General features: G+C 47.5%; 1 protein-coding gene across 1 annotated transcript in view; it reads right to left on the minus strand.

Moving 5' to 3' along the window:
- EFCAB8 (EF-hand calcium binding domain 8) overlaps positions 1 to 18,459 on the minus strand; it is a 1,673,324-nt gene that overhangs the window by 694,438 nt on the left and 960,427 nt on the right. The window contains exon 14 of the mRNA XM_086932659.1: positions 18,150 to 18,220. Coding sequence (XP_086788785.1) covers positions 18,150 to 18,220 — 71 coding nt within the window. The remainder of the gene's footprint in view (positions 1 to 18,149; positions 18,221 to 18,459) is intronic.

Below are 18,459 nucleotides of genomic sequence, written 5' to 3' on the forward strand. Positions count from 1 at the left end.
CTAGGGCAAGGGTTAGGATTTCTATTGGAAGTAGGGACTAGGGCTTCCTATGTTATTGGTTGTTGGGAGTAGGGTGGGACTAGGGCTAGGGTTAGACCTTTAATTTAAAGTAGCGATTAGGGCTTCTGGTGTGATTGGTTGCTGGAGTAGGTGTGGGACTTAGAGTAGGGTTATGCTTTCTATTGGAAGTAGGGACTAGGGCTACCTTTGCCATTGGTTGCATGGACTTGTTTTGGGACTACTGGTAGGGCTAGGGCCTTTATTGGACGTAGAGATCAGGGTTTTTGAACTGATTGGGTTCTTAGACTAGGGTTAAGATTGGCTGTAAGGTCCTGGTCTCCTATTGGTTCTTGATTTTAGGGCTAGTGTCGTGATTGGATAGTGTTAGGGCTAGGATTCCCATTGGCTGAAGGGGTCACCTGATTACTAGGGCTAAAAATAAGACCAGGCTAAGGGCGTCTCAGCCTGGGCGTCGCGGCTAAGGGCAGAGAGGACAAGGGCAGTTGCCTGTTAGAGACTGGTTGGGACTAGGGCCAGAAATCCTTCCCTTTTTCTCATTTAGCAATACCCAAAACTCCTTTTTACTCATCCAAAAGCCTCTTCCTACTGCTAAGACCTTAAAAAAAAATCTTTCACTCTTTTATCCCTCCACTATCCTTTTCAATCGAAATTAACAGACTAACATGTTCACTTCTCGAATTCCATATTAAACTATACTAATATACTACCCAAATAACTGAATAACATATCCACTACTCAAATTACTTCATATTTTTTTTTTACTAAACTAATTTTAACAGTAATCTTATGGGTTCCGGAGTGGCGTGCTGCTCGCCAGAAAAGCGATTCAACACCCATCAGGGGTAAAAAGTGCTATATGAATGCTAATCTTTCTTCCCCTTTTATCCCTCCGCTATCCTTCTCACTCCAAGTAACTGACTAATATCCACCAATGAAATTACTTCATATTTCACCATATTAATTCACCACTAATCCTCTGTAGGCTTCCTGAATAGCGTGCGTCAACAAGCGCTATATAAATACAAACCTTTGTCATCCTCTATCCTTCTGCTATCATTCCAAATCCAAATAACTGACTAACCTATCCACCAATTAAAATGTACTTGCATGTTTCACTATACTAAGTCAACACTAATCCTCTATGGGTCCCGGAGTAGTGTGCTACTCGCCGAAAAAGCGCTTTGACGCCTCGTAAGGGGTTGTAAGCGCTATATAAATGTAATTACAATACAATACAATACAATACATGAAACCACAGCACATGAAATCACAGCGCATGACATATTTGGCATCACGAGAATGGACATCATAGGAAATGGCATCACAAGTCACAACTTTCATAAGTACGTGTGATGTAAAGCACTCTGACACTCTGTTTTGGGGTGAGTAGTGCTATAAAAGAGAAAATAGTGGTACTTAAATTATTTCAACACCTCCTCAGGGGTGGGAAGCGCTATATAAATTACATTTATTTTGTGTAAATACTGGGAGAGACCAACACATCTGAGACTTTTACAGTGCACGTATATCGAGTAAACAGATCCTGAACAAAGCGAAAAGCTACCTCTCTTACGTATGTATGAAGTGCTAACCTTTGTTTCCTCTCTGCTGCATTTGCTTCTAGGTGTGAGGCTCCTGACTGCTCCCAGCCAGAGATTCGAACAAAAGGAGGCCTAATGACCCTTCAAATTCGGTCTTTGTGATAGGCCTAGAAGGATTCTGAACTAAGAAATCCCCATCCCCGCCTTCACGTTGTTTCTTGTTGCAGATGGAAAGCAGCCAATGTGCTGGCGCTGCTGAAAGTGTTCCGGTGTTTGGAAATTACACCGGGATGAGTTCAGCACATTATTTAGTAGGGCCTAACTACTTGGTAGGGTGGACGGCGTTCACCCTGTGAAAATAGTGGGTGGACGCTGTCAACCAGCGTGTACCCCCGACTCGTGCCCTGTGCTGCAATATCCCACCTGCAAAGTCCGGACCACAAACTGCAGCTGCGTAAGCTGTCCTTGCTCAGACTCGAGAGTGAGTACTTGTGTGCATAATCACGGACAGACTAAGGGCAACGGCAACAGCAGAGGACCACATGACAGCCGAACCAATATCCACCATTCTGGACACCCCAATGCCAGGAGACACACAGCACCTTCCTGCACCTGACAAACTAGACAAGGTACTTGCTGCTTTAGAGAGTTCCCAAACATCAATGGAGACTGAACTTGCCTCCTGGTGGCAAAGTTGGGCTTCTTGATCAACTACCACCTTAAACGTGTGGACGGTCTCACTGGCCTCACTACACCCAATTGCCAGAGATAACCAGTGTACCGTCCAGGATCTCCACAGTTGTGTGTGAATACTCAAGGTGAGGGCAGAGGATGCTGAAGCAACATATGAATTGTATGCCTGCCGGAGGGAGTAGAAGGCCGTGACCCACTGACATTTCCGGAAACCTGGATCAGGTCCTTTGTCTCCGCACCAGACCATACCATTTCATCTCTCTGGAGAGAGCCCCCCTCTCCCCTCTGGAGCACTTCCATATCCTATGTTGGTTAAACTCCTGCACTTTAAGGACCGCAATGCTATCATGAGGGCAGGCATAGTCACCTGACCCTTAAAACTTAAGGACAAGACCATCATGTTATTGACTGACTACACCCAAGCGGTATACCAACTTACCTCCTTTATAGAGGTCAAAAGGCAACTCAGATAGATGGGTGTCCAATATTTCTGGCCTGTCTCAATATTCACGTAGACTCCCTCTTCTTCACTGATCCAAAAGACGTAAGTGACTGGGTGGACAAACACCATGACATATTCTCTGCCAGAGACGTGGGACTGCTCTCTTGGATGGGGCGGAAACAACAGAATCATCTGCCCAAGGACCACACCAACTCAATGCCCTGCCTTGGAACAAATCATAGAAGACCGCAGTCCGGCCACGAGGAGGTAGCATACCTGGGGACCAGCAATGGGGTCTTAGACAACGAGGGTGTCGCACACATCTTCTCAGAAGAGGACTCTGTCTCATCCAATGACTCTAACCGGGGCACCCAAACCTCGCTGCTGGTGACTCCTCAAACAACACACATTATAATATAGTCTAGCTCACTAAAGTTTGGACATAGATGGCAAGAGTACTTGTTCCCAAAAATACTCCACATTTTCTCTGTGTCACCAACCTGTCCACCACCCCCAAAAACTTGTGAGTCCATGATCTCATTAACTGCTGGAGTGGAGCAGATGCCACCCTATCGCTCAAGCTCCTACTGCTGGACCCGGCACAACTCAGATGTTGTCAAATAGGGTACTCTCGAGATTAGACGTCACTATCAACTGTTGAGCCACCACCCCACATTAATAAATGGTTGCACACTCCAAACAGTTTGGGCGTGCCACCATTTGCAGTAGGCTCTATGAGTTGTTACTTTTGCCTGCTGGCACCTTTTCAAGACTGACCCCAACACGAACAGGTAGGCAGGCACCCTGCGCTACACACATGGTACCGCTGCAGTATGCAGAGATGACTCCAAGAGGTGATCTTCCAAGAGAGACAGACCCCCAGCCCCATGTCCGAAATGGTTCCACCCAGTAACACCAGATTCCTTACCCTAACCATACATGACATGCACACAGCGAAGGAAACCCTACTCTGCATACTCCTAAGTAAAGCATCAACGGGGGGCGTGGCCAAGCAGCATGGCCGACAGGACGTGAGCTCCCTTAGCTCCCGGCCGGCCCAGCTTACTAATCCTGATTATTAGCAGATCCTGGTGTGCTCGGACCGAAAACGTTGTGGGTCCGGAGACTCGTCCGCCTGGGGCTCCGTCCGGTGTCGAGGGTTGAAGCGGCGGACGGCAGCAGACCGGGAGAGGTAGACGGCCTATGGACCGCCGGCGCTGAAGCTACGCGAGGCCAGCGCTGAGGCCTACTCGCGGTCTGCCGGCCGAGGCTCTCTGTGGCCGCGGCGTCGATCTATGGGGGAGCGGAGGTCGAGCCTGTGAACACCCGAACCCCGGAGATCGGCAGAGGTGCAGGGGATCTCCCTGGGGGGCCGGAACCCGACGGAGTCCGCTGCATGGAGTAGCCGCGGTGGGAGTGACGCCCAGCGATCCCAGCATCAGAGCCCTGGGGCGGCCTGGTCGCGCTGATAGCTGCGGGGGGGTCTCTACTGCCATCGGGGACCTCCTTCTGTCTTGGGGCTCCTGTGTTTTCCTGGAGGAGGCGGCCGGTGATCTCGACCCAGCCGCCTGCGACGTGAGGGAGTGCCGTGAGGGACCCGAGTGCGACCATTTGCAGGCGGAACCCACCGGAGCAGCGGCACCGCCCCAGAGGGGGAGTGTGGTGCGGCGGTGAGGGCAGTGATCCGGTCCGGGTCTCCCATCGGCCTGATCCTTTTGTTGAGCCGACTAGACTTGTGGGCCCTCCGTCATCCGGGATCCTCGGAGTTTGTCTAACCAGGCGGGGGGTGCCGGCTGTGCACGGACTGCCGGCCGGACCCGGAGAACTGTCCGTGTCCCTGGGCATTTCCACAGTGGGCCAGGTGAGTGGTGGCGGGGGAGGCATTGGCTGCCACCCAAGATCAGGAACCCAAGCATCCTTGAATGGGGACAGTGGGCCTGTCCTTATTGTCTGCGAGGCACCTCTGTGACTGGGGGTGAGGAGACAACTGGCCCTCGCTGTGGAATCAACTGGCGGTCGGGGACCTGGGCTGCCCCCTGGCCGAATCATTGCCTCAACTGGACGGCGGGACATCCGGGGTGCCCCTGGACTGGGCCTGGACGAGTGCGGCAGTCCCGGAGGACTGGCATTGGGGCGGAGCCTCGCTCTGGGACAGACACTACGCAGCTCATGTGGCGGTGAGTGGGGCCTGGCACTGTACGCGTCCCTGGCGGAGCACGGCCTGGGGGACTGCTGAGGATCCTCTGTAACCCCGGGTATTGTCAAGGGGCACAGTGTTGGCTCGGACGTCTGGGGGGGTCCCCATAGACTCTGATAAAGCGTAAGGACAGGATGGCCCGAGCCTCACAGCCAAACACCATCACGCAGTACACCACGCAGCGGCTCCCTTCGCAGCGCATCACGCGTCAATCCAGTCAGGAAGAGGAGGGAGATGTCCCCTGCGGTTCCGGTGAGCCCTCCCGGGCAGAGCTACTGAAGGCAATACAGTGGTCCCACACTGCCTTGGAAAGACAGATCGAGACGGTATCCATAGATGTGAATCTCCCGAGGGTGGATCTCTGCAAGGTAACAGATAACGTCACTGCGGCGGAGGGGAATATAGTCCAGCTACAAGAGGAGGTGGCGTCCCTCAAACAGACTGTATCGCTGCTCTCAGCCTCGACGGGGGAGCTGGAGCGAAGAGCGGAGGATGCCGAAGGGAGGGCGCGCCGCAGCAACAACAGAGTTCTTGGCATTCCGGAACGTGCGGAGATGGGGAATGCAGAGCGTTTCCTGGAACGCTGGATCTGCACCACGCTTTGTCCTACCGGACTGTCCTATGTATTTGTGATCTAGCGCGCCGCCGAAGCCTGGCGCTCCGCCACGGGCCATCATTGCTAAAATCCTGAACTATCGCGACAGGGACTGCATCCTGAGGGCGGCGAGGGAAACGGCGGACCTCACCTTCGAAAATTCCAGGGTGTCAGTGTACCCGGACTATACCCGCCAGGTCCAGGAACAACGTAAATCCTTCCTAGCGGTTAAGCAGAAGCTCCGAGAACTGAACCTACAATATATGCTACTATACCCCGCAAAGCTCAAGGTCCTATCCCAGGGCAGGGCTCACTTTTTTGATGGTCCTGAAGAGGTATGGGTGTGGCTCGAGATCAGGGGAGACGCACTCCCGCCTGGGGAACGAGGTAGATCCAGAAGTGCGTGGGGGTCACGTCCTGCGAGGAAACGAAGATCCAGACGCAGGCGCTCGACTGGCGATGCTGATCGCTAAGAGAGACGAGTCACGGTGGGGGATGATGGTGCCCTCCGTTCGAAACCCAGAGTATGGGGATCTTCCGGGAGCGCGTGCGGATCAGCCGCAGGAAGAGGTGTTGGTGCCGGACACCTTGCCGCCCCCTATGGACGCTCTCCCGCCTACTGTTGACACGATCCCTGAGACACTGGGGGAATCATCGGCTACGGTTGAGACCCGGCCCTGAAGGACGTACTGTGGTTCGTTGGCTGGACCCTTTGGGTCACATCCTATGGGGGGCAATGTGGGGCCATATTCAAGCATGATTGGCCTTGTAGGGAGATGGGCCCTTGGGAAGGGCAGAGGCTCTGGCAGTCGCATGTGTTCCACCCTTACGAGTCTGAGTCGCAGATGATTGTTGACTTAGCTGGCAGTGCTGGGGGCTGAATGGGGGGAGGGGTTTTCTTTCTTAAATTTTTGGGGTGGTTGGTACATTTGGGTACATGGGATCGCTGTGTACCTCCTGCCACCAGCAGGGGAAGGGCATTTCAGCATGTTTGGTTGTTGCAGGAATTTTGCTCGTGGGAGGGAGGTGGTTGGGGTTTTGGGAGGGGATGTTGGGGGGAATTGTTCCAAGCATCAGATGTATTACAGTTCAGGCACGGGGTAGGCGGGTAAAAGGACGTAGAGCTGTAGCCCTGGGTGGGCCACGCGATCGGTCATGGAATATACGTTTTTAAGTTGCAATGTGAGGGGGCTGGGAACATGCATCAAGAGGCATAGAGTCCTGTCCTTCCTCTGTAGACACGGGGTTTCCATTGCAAGCCTGCAGGAGACCCACCTTGATGAAGAGGGTGCCCAAAAGCTGGGAAAGAAGTGGCGGGCCAGATGTTTCACTCTTCTTTTTCTACTTACGCTAGGGGGGTCCTGATATGGGTGGCACCCGGGGTCCCATTTGCCATCCAGTACCTGGAGGCGGATATCAACGGCAGGTACCTGCTCCTGCGGGGGAAGCTGGATGTTAGAGATCTTACAATTTTAAATTCATATGCACCCAATGTGGACGACCCCGACTTCTTTCTGACCCTGCAAGAGGTCCTTATTCCGGATCTGGAGACCTAGCTTTGGTTAGGGGACTTTAATTGCGTCCTGGACCCTGTACTAGATAGGCTCCCACCCCGCGCAGGCACGAAACCGCGTATGACAAAGCGGCTCCAGGAGGTAATGGCGAACTTAGGGGCTAGTGATGTGTGGCGCCAGCGACACCCGACCCAAAAACTGTACACATGCTTTTCCCCCCACTCACAACACACACAGCAGATTGGATAGGGTTTTGGCCGCAAACATAGATGCATCTATCTCCTTAGTGATTACCCATCAGGCTCGTTTCTTGTCTGACCACTCCCCAGTGGCATGCGTATTGAATTGGGGGACCCAGCCCTGCCGCCCTCGGACCTGGAGGATGCCGGGAGACCTTTTACAGGACCCGGTGGGGCGGGATCATGTGGAGACCACCCTCACCATCTACTTAGATCTGAACTGGGAGGGGGGAGCCCTCACCTACTCTACAAAGTGGGACGCCCTGAAGGCAGTGATACGGGGCGAGTGTATGGGCCTCACCTATGGGGTCCGGAAGCAGCTTCTCCACGATCTACAGGAGGCGGAGGATAATCTGCTGCGCCAGCAAACGTTGCCGGACCCTGATGACTTGCATCAGGAGACGGAACAGGCAGCTCGGGCCTGTTTGCATGACATCTTAGACCGGCTAGACAAATATACCCTTGGCCAATACAGGCAACGTCTCCACAGAAAAGGTGACAAGTCAGGCCGATTGTTGGCCTGGATCCTTAGGCGTGAATTCACTCCGGAGTGGATTGTGTCCCTAAAGGGACCTACGGGAAGAGTGGTACCCTCCGAGGTGGGCATTCTCCGAGTCCTTCAATCCCACCTGCAAGCAGTGTATGCTGCAGACCCCTCGGTCACAGAGACCTTGTACCTCCCTTATTTGCAGGAATTGACCCTCCAGACCCTTTCAAGGGCTGGGCTGGAAGAATTGGATGAAGCGTTGATGCTGAGTGAGGTGCGGGCGGCAATGGCCAGCCTCCCGAGGGCTAAATCCCCAGGGAGTGATGGCTTTCCCCCGGAATTTTATCAAGCATTTGCGGATACCCTTGCCCGTCTCCTACTACAGGTGTATCTAGAGGCCTTCGAATGTGACGCCCTTCCGCCTAGTAAGAACCAGGGCGAGATTTGTATAATCCTGAAGACGGGGGGAGATAAGTGTGATCCGGCGGCGTACCGCCCCATCACCATGATAAACACGGACGCAAAGATTTTGACCAAACTCCTAGCGGCCCGGTTGGCGCCACACATGGCCCACCTGGTACACCCGTACCAATGTGGTTTTATCCCGGGGCGCAACACTGCCATGAACCTGCGGCGGTTGAATCACATCATACATGAAGTACGAGATAGGGAGGACCAGGTGGTCATAGTGTCGATCGATGTAGCTAAAGCGTTCGACACCTTTGACTGGGGGTACCTGCTGGAGTTCCTCTGTGTGATGGGGATGGGCCCCAACGTCTGTCGTTGGGTCCGTATACTGTATGGAGCCTCCTATGCCAGGGTGAGATTGGGTGCGGCACCGTCGGAGGAATGGCGGTTGGGAAGGGGGACGCGGCAGGGGTGTCCTCTCTCGCCGCTCCTCTTTGCACTGGCAATAGAGCCTTTGGCAGTTCGAGTCCGATCGGAAATGGCGCAGTGGGGTATACTAATAGGTGACACTTGTAACGTGGTGTCCTTATACCCAGATGATGCCCTTTTTTATCTAACGGCCCGCGGGAATCGCTGCCCGTACTGCTGCAGCAACTAGACCGATTCGGGGAGGCTTCGGGACTGAGGATCAACCGTGGTAAGTCCTTGATCTTCCCTCTGGCGGGTTACGGCGCTGGACCGCTAACGGACCTGCCGAGCCTTGGGCTGCGTTGGGAACAGGAGGCATTCTGGTATCTCGGAATTCAGGTGGCCCCAACAGATGCACAGTTGGTTGCCCGGAACGTCGATAGGATTCTTACGTCCTTACAATAGTCGGTAACCTTTTGGAACACTCTGCCGCTCTCCCTTATGGGAAGGCTAGCCGTCGCGAAGATGGTGATGCTCCCCAGGACGCTTTACGCCCTCCAGAACTCGTTGTGCCCTCTCTCCCCGCGAGTATTCCGCACACTTAACACGCTGCTCATGTCTTTACTTTGGGCGGGACGACGTAGCAGGGTTGCTCTACACACCATGGTCCTAAGCTGGGAGGAAGGCGGTCTGGAGGCGCCGAGGTTTGATTTGTACTACTACACGGCACAACTACTGCAAGCATATAGGGAGCCTCACACGTAAGGTATCATGCAATGCACGGTTCAAGCTCACACACTTTAAGGGACTGCTAGAATTGGATATTGTGTAGAGTTTGGCTGCTTCCTCATGTTCATATTCATCTCCTGTTTATATTATGCTTCTCTCATTCCTCATGGACTCAGCTTGACATGTGATCCCTGTACCCTTTAGTGCCATAATGAGGTCATCGAACTGTATGCAAGTCTTTTATTTGATGCCATTTCCAGGGGGGAATGTTCTTATACATGTTGTATAACCAAAAATAAAGTTTAAAAATGTTTTAAAAAAATAAAGCGTCAACAGGCCCACTCAATATGCCTCCAGGAAAAACACACAACAGCTGGGGAGTTGCAGTGACTTAAAAAACGATGGAGGATCAACATACACCACCACCTACTCTGCATATGCGGAAAGGGCTATGGTCTGGATTCGGACAGGAGTACATTTTCAAGTACTCAACACAGTAATAGACAGGGAGGGGAGATATCTGCTGATTGGGAGCCGGCTCGATGGCAAGCACATCCTCATAGGGAGTATCTATGGCACAAACACCAATCAAGGAGCCTTTTAGACCGCACTCTCTCTGAAGCACTAGTACACAAGAATCTAATGACATGGGCGCTGGGCAGAAAGTATAACTGTGTACTCCATCTTCAACTAGCCGGATTTCACCTTCCACGGGCCACTCTCATTGTAGAGCAAGATTTTTTCAGGACGAGCTACTTTTACGAACTACTCACCCTTTCTGGCAGTTGAAAGCCCTCTAACTTCAGGGAAGACAAACTGACGTTTGACCTCTCAGGTGGGGTAGTCGAAGTGAAGCACACATCTCAGTCCCTTCCATCTTGAAGATGAGGGGACTCAGCCAATTAGGGAGAGGCTCATGCTGCCAATCCATTCAATATACCCCGTGGTTTAATGTTGTGCCAGCTCCATTTTTGGAACAGGTTGGTATCAGACCGTAATCAATCTTTACTTAATTACCAGCTACTTGCCCACCATATTTTGACACTTTTCTTCCTTAACATTTCAAGGATTGTTTGATCACTTTCCCTCTTAGGATTTTATCACCCCATTTGGGGCATCTGTTCGGCAGAGGTGTAGCTAGAGCTTGTGGCGCCCGGGGCTATCCCTCAGATTGCCGCCCCTTGGGGGTTGGGTGGGGGGAAAGGACGGCGAGCACTGGAAAGATGTCTGGGTGACGCATAGTATTGCAACTAATAGTTACCTCGATCATGCACATACATGACACGGTCAAAGGCTACACACACCCATCCTACTGTTCACCCACTCACACTCGTTCACTCACTCAATCATACATTCTCATCTACCTACCCTTCCACTCATTCACCTAATTCACATTGCCATTCCCACTCACTGTTATATTTTCAGTTATTTAAATAGGTTATTGAAGACAGCAGGTTGAATTTCAGTCAACTCATGGTGTTTTAACAAGCTTTCTTCTATCCACCTTATCATTCTCACAGTCATCCACCCAGTTACTCACTCAACTACTCACTTAAGATCATTCCCTTACCTACCTACCCACATCCAACAATTATTTCACTTTCTCCCACCTTACATCATTCACTTACTCACTCATATTCACCCATCCGTATTAAGCTTCCTATGGTCATTCAACCAATTCATATAACCATTCGTCAAATTTACCTACCCACAAGGTCAACCCCCACATTCAGTTACTCGCCCATTCACACTCTCATACACCAAACATCACTCATTGAGTAACCAACAATTTCATTAATAAAAAGCTACACTAAGTGGCGTTGTTAGTGCTTGTTTTATTCTCCCTGCAGATTACATCTAGTAACGTCTACTGCCACAACATTAACACCTTAGCTGCTTTGGAACGTCCAGCTCCAATGCTGAACGTTCCATTGCGCAGGTGCAGTTGGAACGTCCAACGGCCGACGGCAGCACTCTCGAGGTAGTGGTGCCGTCGGCCGCTGGTATAGGCGCAGCGCTTAAGAGGTTAAGCACATTTGATCTGCAAATGAGATAAAAGAACCATCTGTAGTTGTAACAGTAGGTAGCTTTGTACTGACCCCATTTGTGCTGCAGAGAAGACAGCACAGCAGTTAGAAAGGAATAGATTTTGACTTTTTTCTCCAGCTTATTTGTGCCATTTTGTTTTTGAAGGAGCTGCTCATCCGGTCATTTTACCTGAAAACCTAACGTCACCTCACACTCATCAGGATTTCTTTTTTACAGTTTTTAACTTTTATTTAGTAGGAGCTTGAGCCAAAGGGGTTTTATGGCCCTTTACATGAGCGCCAGTTATGTTACACAAGCACATTTGTGTTGTTTTTTTTAGGCAGGGTTGACTATGTGATTAGCCCAGAATCACAGAATGTTTATTAAGCTGACCCCATGACCCTAACTAGGCTCTCCAGTTCCACAGTCTTTACATCACACCTTTATTAATATTTCCAAAATTTACAGCTTTTTGTGTGGCGCAGTATAAAGATGAAAAACGGTTTCAAGCCTGATAAACTTCACTAAACCAAGACGTCCAGAATGCAGGTTTGGACATTTCTCACCCCAGACAAACTTGTTCTACTTAGTGAAGCGCATTCCTACCTGTATGATAATGTTTCCAGTGCCTTTCTTGCTTCCTAAGTGAAACTGAACTCCCCTCAACGTGCTGTGGTTCTTGCACTGTCTGTCCCCCTGTACGTTCAGTTTCTTATGTGACGCAGCTCCCACATTGATTTGACTACGTTATTTAGGGTGTTCAGGCAGCTCGCAGTGCAGTATCGGATGAATTCTCAAATATGCAGCTCTGCCACTAAGTATGAAGGAGCACGTCCTGGGATGGCCGTAAGCACAATAACTCAAGCCTAAATTGACGCCACAGACTGACGTAATAGCTTTGTCTGTGGCGCCTTTCGCATGCTTCCTAAACCCACCCTTTCACATCTCGTCACGGGGTGAGGTGTGGTCTGTGAACCTTGCTGGCTCCACCTCGCAATTCCTATTCATTCCTATGGGCATTTTAGCCCATAGGAATGAATGGGAATTGCGAATTCGCACTTTGCTAATCGCATAATATTTGAGAATCGGTAAAAATTGCGATTTTTACCGATTCTCAAATATTTTGAGAAAATGTACATGCATCCCATTTTGCATTTCCTAATTTGCGATTCCCTAAAAATCGCAAATTAGGAAGTGCAAAATGAAACAATGATGCATGTGGGCCACTATTCCTTGCACACTGTGTCTACAGCAGGTCTCGAAAAATCTAACTGCATTGTCGAGCAAGATTTATTCAGGACGAGCTAGTTTTAGGGATTTTCTGACAAGTTGAAAATCTTCTAACTTCATTCACAGAAAAAAAAGTAAATGTAGGAAAACAAACTGACTTTTGACCTCCTTCTCTGAAAGCAGAGCAAATATGACAAGGTAACAAGATTTAAAGGCATCTTTATTACTCACAAAGTGACAGAGCAATGCAATAAAAATGCCATTAAATACTATTTTGTCACATTTTCTGACTTTCAGAGACAGGGGTCAAAACCCAGCTTATTTTATTACATTTGTTTTTCATTCTGTGACTTAAGTTAGACAATTTTGGTAAGTAAACTGTCTGACAATTGAACTGTGCAAACAAAGCTTGTTAAATGAAAGTCTGTAAGATGTCAGACTTTTTTCTAACACAACACTGAAATAGCTAAGTGAACTGTTCAAACATTTCAAATATATTGCCCTAGACCCATTTTTGTAATTCTGTGGTGAAATGTTTTTGTTATAAGATCAAAACAAATTAGGACACTTTACTTGGTGATGAGCACATTGTAAATATTTTTGCTGAAACCCAATTTCCAAAAATTGTTTATGGGCTATAATCAGTAAAACTACATGTTAGTGGGAAAGGTTTGTGGCCATTTCAATGGAAAATATGCTATCTGTAAATGACAATGCACTACTACATCATGTTTTGGTAATATATTTATTAAAAGTGAGTTTTTAAACATGAACTGTGAATTATTACTGCTGCTGCCCGGATGACAATGCTATTAGTGAACTAAGTGTCAAACCAGAAATCATGTGTACGCTATGTATGGCCTGGATTCTTGTTATACATGTTATACATAGAGCAACAGTTTTTTTGAACAGCAGAAATGGTGAACTTGCATTATTGAAAGTGCTCTCTAATGTTAAAAGAAAAACGCGACTCCATAAGACAAAATATTTGCCTAGGACCACACAATTTGCAACTAGTTCACGGGTCAAGTACATTACAGGTAGGTAGAGCAGATTCTATGTCAGGACTAAGGCGAGGATTATGCTCTACTTTCTTTATTTTACTTTCCAGCAGTATTCAACTTTAATAACACAAAAACTATCTTTGCCAAAGGGCCTAGGGAAAAGGTCAACAGGGGTGAACCAGTAAAAAGTCCCGGACAACCATCAGGCACGAGGCTTCTGAGAAACATCATCTTTCTTTTCTTGCTCCTCCAGCAGTTAAATCACCAAAATTCTTTCTCTTCAATTTTGATGTGTGCTTATTGTGCTGTATTACCTTTGATTTGTGTTAACTGGTAGCTATTGTCTGTACACTGTGGCGCCTTTACCGTGACTGTCTGAACCGCAGAAGCATCCTCATTGCTCCTGTTGCTATATTGATCAACAGTCTCATGTGCACTGACGTGAGCCTTTGGAGGGTGCATGGACAGCACGACCCTTGTCTCGTTGCTCCACTAGGGACTCGCTTTCCCTGTTAGTTTCAAGGTGATCTGTCTCACACATGTCCTTACGGAGCCTCTGCCCGTGCTGCCTGGAAGCGCAAAACGCCCGTGCATCGACGGGTCTGTAGTGATTTTGAGACAGCCTGTTGCCCGCTTTTGTGTTGGTCAATAAAATCACATAGGTCTCTGACCCTGCTTTGCTCTTCGAGCACGGTGCTCCTACCGAGGCCTAGTGTATGTCTAGGGGTTACGTGAAGGCTGTCTGGGGCCCAGGCTAGGTGCAAGGATACCTTCTAGAACTAGGGTGAGTCCACCCCGGGTGGTTTACACCCCTATTTCGCACTTAGTGAATCCAAATTCATTAGACTGATCCAGTCTCCAAATTTTTGAGAGCCTCAGGCTTACCAAAGTAGGGGGGCAGTGAGCTTTGGTAGCGAGGCCACACGGGCCTATCCATATGTGTAACTAGGTACACCAAATGTACCTGCACCCCCTATGGACATGTATAGTTGCAAATTTGTACATATGTATGTAAGAAAGTGAAGCAATACTGTGTCTCACTCCCGTATGCCTATAATCTAGCGCTTTGTGTGTTAAGAAATGTATAGCTATAGATAGGTAGAAATGTATATAAGACACTTGTAAATATTGTACATAGATAGACACTGTTAAGGTTCCGTCCTTCATATATTTTAACTGTATAGGACAATAGACTGACATTATGATCTGTATAAAATGATACTGATATACACTTTTGTATTTTTTATTTTATGTATTTCCCCATATAGGGTAACTGGAAAGAGTCATGGCTTCCTGATGAAGGCTCACAGCCGAAACGTGCGTAGTACACTGTAACCTATAGCCATGTTTTAATATGTACTGTAATGCACTTTAAAAATCCACAAATTGGAATCTACAGTATTCAATACATGTAGAAAGTTCTTCACATGTAATTTTTCGCTTTTTAAACCTATTATGATTCAATAAAGAACGAATATTTTTGTACCCAAATTTTGGTTCAGACATAATGTTTCTTGTCTAATGTCAGTCGCAGTCCATCATCTTAACCTGTTCCTAATTATTCGTATTTTCAACTGTTTGATTTATCCCGAATTAGGAACTCTAGTCGGGGATACCCTCTTTTTATGCACACATTCCCTTAGGCTGGTAGCACTGTTCAGGGGTATTACCCCACCTCCTCGCGCAACACCTTTTACACAGTAGGCATGGATGGGGATTACAATGAGGAAGAGTCCTTGAAGGTCCTCCCCCTAGATGATGAATTTTGTGAGGCAGTAGATGCCTCAATCCATCGGGTGATTCTGGTGGTCATGGGCCCCTTTGAGCGCCACATCATGGAGATTGCTTACCCCTTCGCCGAGTCCCCCCCTTCAAGAAGTAACCCCACTGTTCTCATCCGCACCCCTAAGCGCAATCCAGATTTGGCCATTGATCTTGGCTCTTTCGAATGCCTAAAGAAGGCCTTTTTAGCCCAGCTATCCCCTGGGCCTTCTATTTCAAACCAGTCGTGGACATGGCTTCTCTGGTGGTTGACTAGCTCTGAATGACAAAATTCCCAGTAAACATGAAGGAAAGTTTCAAATCAAGTAAGGACATAGAGGCGAGGGTTATTCCCACCTGTAGTTTCTGGAGGCTGTCTGTCATCTTCCCACCCAAGCTAAGAGGAACAGATGGTTTTGGGTGTTCCAACTCATCGTATGGCATAAGTTTGTCCTCAGGTTTGGTCTTATTAGAGCTGTTATCTTCCATATTTTCTTTGCTGAAGTAACTCTGTGTAAGTAACTGTTAAATGGTGCTCTGTGTTGCTTGCCCTGTTTTTCTTTGCTAAGTGAGTTCAGCGTATACATGTTCAGGATCATCTCTGCGTTCTTGTAGGCTCATAAACTTCGAAAACAGAACAGGGGAGTTCAGCGATGAGACGAACATCACAGTCAAGAAAGAGGATGCTTCCCAGTAGCCTCGTGCCTTGTGGTTTTCCGGGACTGTTCATTGGCTCACCTCTTTTGATCTTTTTCTAGGATCTATGGGAAAGACCGTTTTTTCTGTCATTAAAGTTGAATACTGCTGGAAAGAAAAATCAAGAAATGGGAGAATAATCCTAGCCTCTGTGTCTTTAATAGAAATAAAACTTTCCTTCATATTTACTAGGACATTTTTCATTATTAAAGTTACTAGATCTGCAGGTCTAGTAACATTTCTATGATTTTGACAGCCTTGGATTGCCATTCCTGGAGCATATTACAAGATCCTAGGGAAAATCCTCTCCAACAGGTACGCTCAGGTCCTTCCCAAGCTTATTCATCCAGTTCAAAATGGCTTTGTCCCAGGGTGGTGCAGTACAGCCCAAAACTTTAGGTGCCTCTTTCATATACAGGATCAAGCACAGCAGCGCTTTCCGTTTGCAGCCTGTCTCATTTTAGATCTATAGAAGGCATTTGATTTGCTTGCTTGGGGCTACCTCTTTCAAGGCACAGACCGAATGGGAGTGGGCAAGCGACTTCTAGCATATACGAAGATACTATACACAAACCCCGCCTCCGGATCTGCTTAGGCCAACAAATCTCGCCCCCCTTTTCCTGTGGGATGGGGAACTACACAGGGATGCCCCTTATCCCCCTGCTACTCGCGATGGCAAAGGAACCCCTTGCCACCAGACTTTGCATCTTACATGCCTACCTGCAGCATTTCATGAGCTGATGCATGACTTTACTTCTTTTATTATGTATACTTGTACACCAATGCTTGCTCTTCATTGCAAGGTATTGAAATGCCATTAAGCACCATGACTCCCCATCCTTTGGGTCCACATTGCCATATGTACTTGTTTAGTTGAACACCCAATAAAAACATTTTTCTTTTTAAATTACATCCCTGCTATCCTCTTGAAGATGGATTCCCTGACTGGCAACATACTATTGTAAAAGAGCAAGACAGACATACAACGAGGTGCAAATAAAACCTCTAAGTAACTTAGCATGGAAACACCAGAAACCTCAGAATCAAAGAAAAGCCCAGGCTATTGGTGTCCGATTTAAGAATACCAGAGTCTCCTCATTTCATACCCCAAAAGTTTAGAGCAAATTACCATTACAAAGTTCGGCTTGACGGATACCATCACTAGCATCCTACAAGCACTTGCTGAAAGAACACCTACGTAAGAAACGCTTTAGTATACACACTAAGATCCAAGCCAGGCCCTGTATTTTATGATGCCTCCATTACTTACCTGTGTATCAATGGGGTAACCCAGTCATGTGCAGAACCTGTGGATAGATACGTTAAACGAGCAGTGGTTCTGCCACAGAATGAAATTAAACTATCTCTTATTTTGTCCTCACAGATGGTAGGTAAGTCACAACATTGATTTTTTTTCAAAACAAAAAAAACACTTAAACCAAATGATATGTGGTTAAAGTTTATATAAGAAAATGATATACTTTCAAGAATTGGTGATAAGACACAAGACATATACACAAAAACACGACTACCAAACTTGTTTTTTTCACAATGGTGAAACACCAGGGAGTTGAGAACAGTAGGTGTTTTACACATAAATCAAAATACAGTTGAAACATAACCAATGATACATACACAACCTAGTTGGTTTGGCACAGCGTGACATCAGCAATGAAAAACCCTAAACAAGACCTAGAGTCAATCCTTTTGGCTAAAGAGATAGTTTAATTTCATTCCATTAACTACCTAGCCAAATGTCAGTCATCAAACGCTTTGCACTGCCTCACATCTGACAGTTTTTGCTTTCCCAGTTTGGAATTTGTAATGTTAATTCTATGCCAGGCATTACAAACTGGTATTTTTTCTGTGCATTCATCGATGTATCACTTGTCTATGTTCTGATTTCTTTCAAACTACCTTTTGTTCCATAATACTCCTTCTACTAGTTAAGAATGTCTTCTTGTAAAGCACTTTGCATCCACCACTGGGTCAAAGTATGAACTATATAAAAATCACAAAATAAAAATGAAAAAAGGTCCTCATAGGGTCTTAAACTCTAGTATTAAATAAGTACATTAAAATGTGTTCTATAATGGTCAAAAACACCAAAGCAATAAGGATTAGTTAGTGAACATGATGCTTTGATTTTCACTTACAGATACCACGTTACTCTTTTACTCCAGCCACATACATAGATCCTGTGGTTAATGTACAAAAGACCCGTTATCTGAAGGATAGAAACAGAACATTTGAAAAACAATTAAAAACTCCCAAGAAAAAGCATATATCTTGATTACAGTAAGGTGATATATACAGATAAGGTTCAAGAGAATGTGACGCAACACTGTAAGCAGAAGAGTTATGATAATCAAAAAAAGCAACCTAATACTTCAATGTGTTAAAATTATACTTTCCCATAAAACTGGTACTCCAGTACGGATGGCCTTCCTTCACAAATTTCTATAC

Source organism: Lissotriton vulgaris, chromosome 7, assembly GCF_964263255.1.
Source record: "Lissotriton vulgaris chromosome 7, aLisVul1.2, whole genome shotgun sequence".
Taxonomy (NCBI): Eukaryota; Metazoa; Chordata; class Amphibia; order Caudata; family Salamandridae; genus Lissotriton; species Lissotriton vulgaris.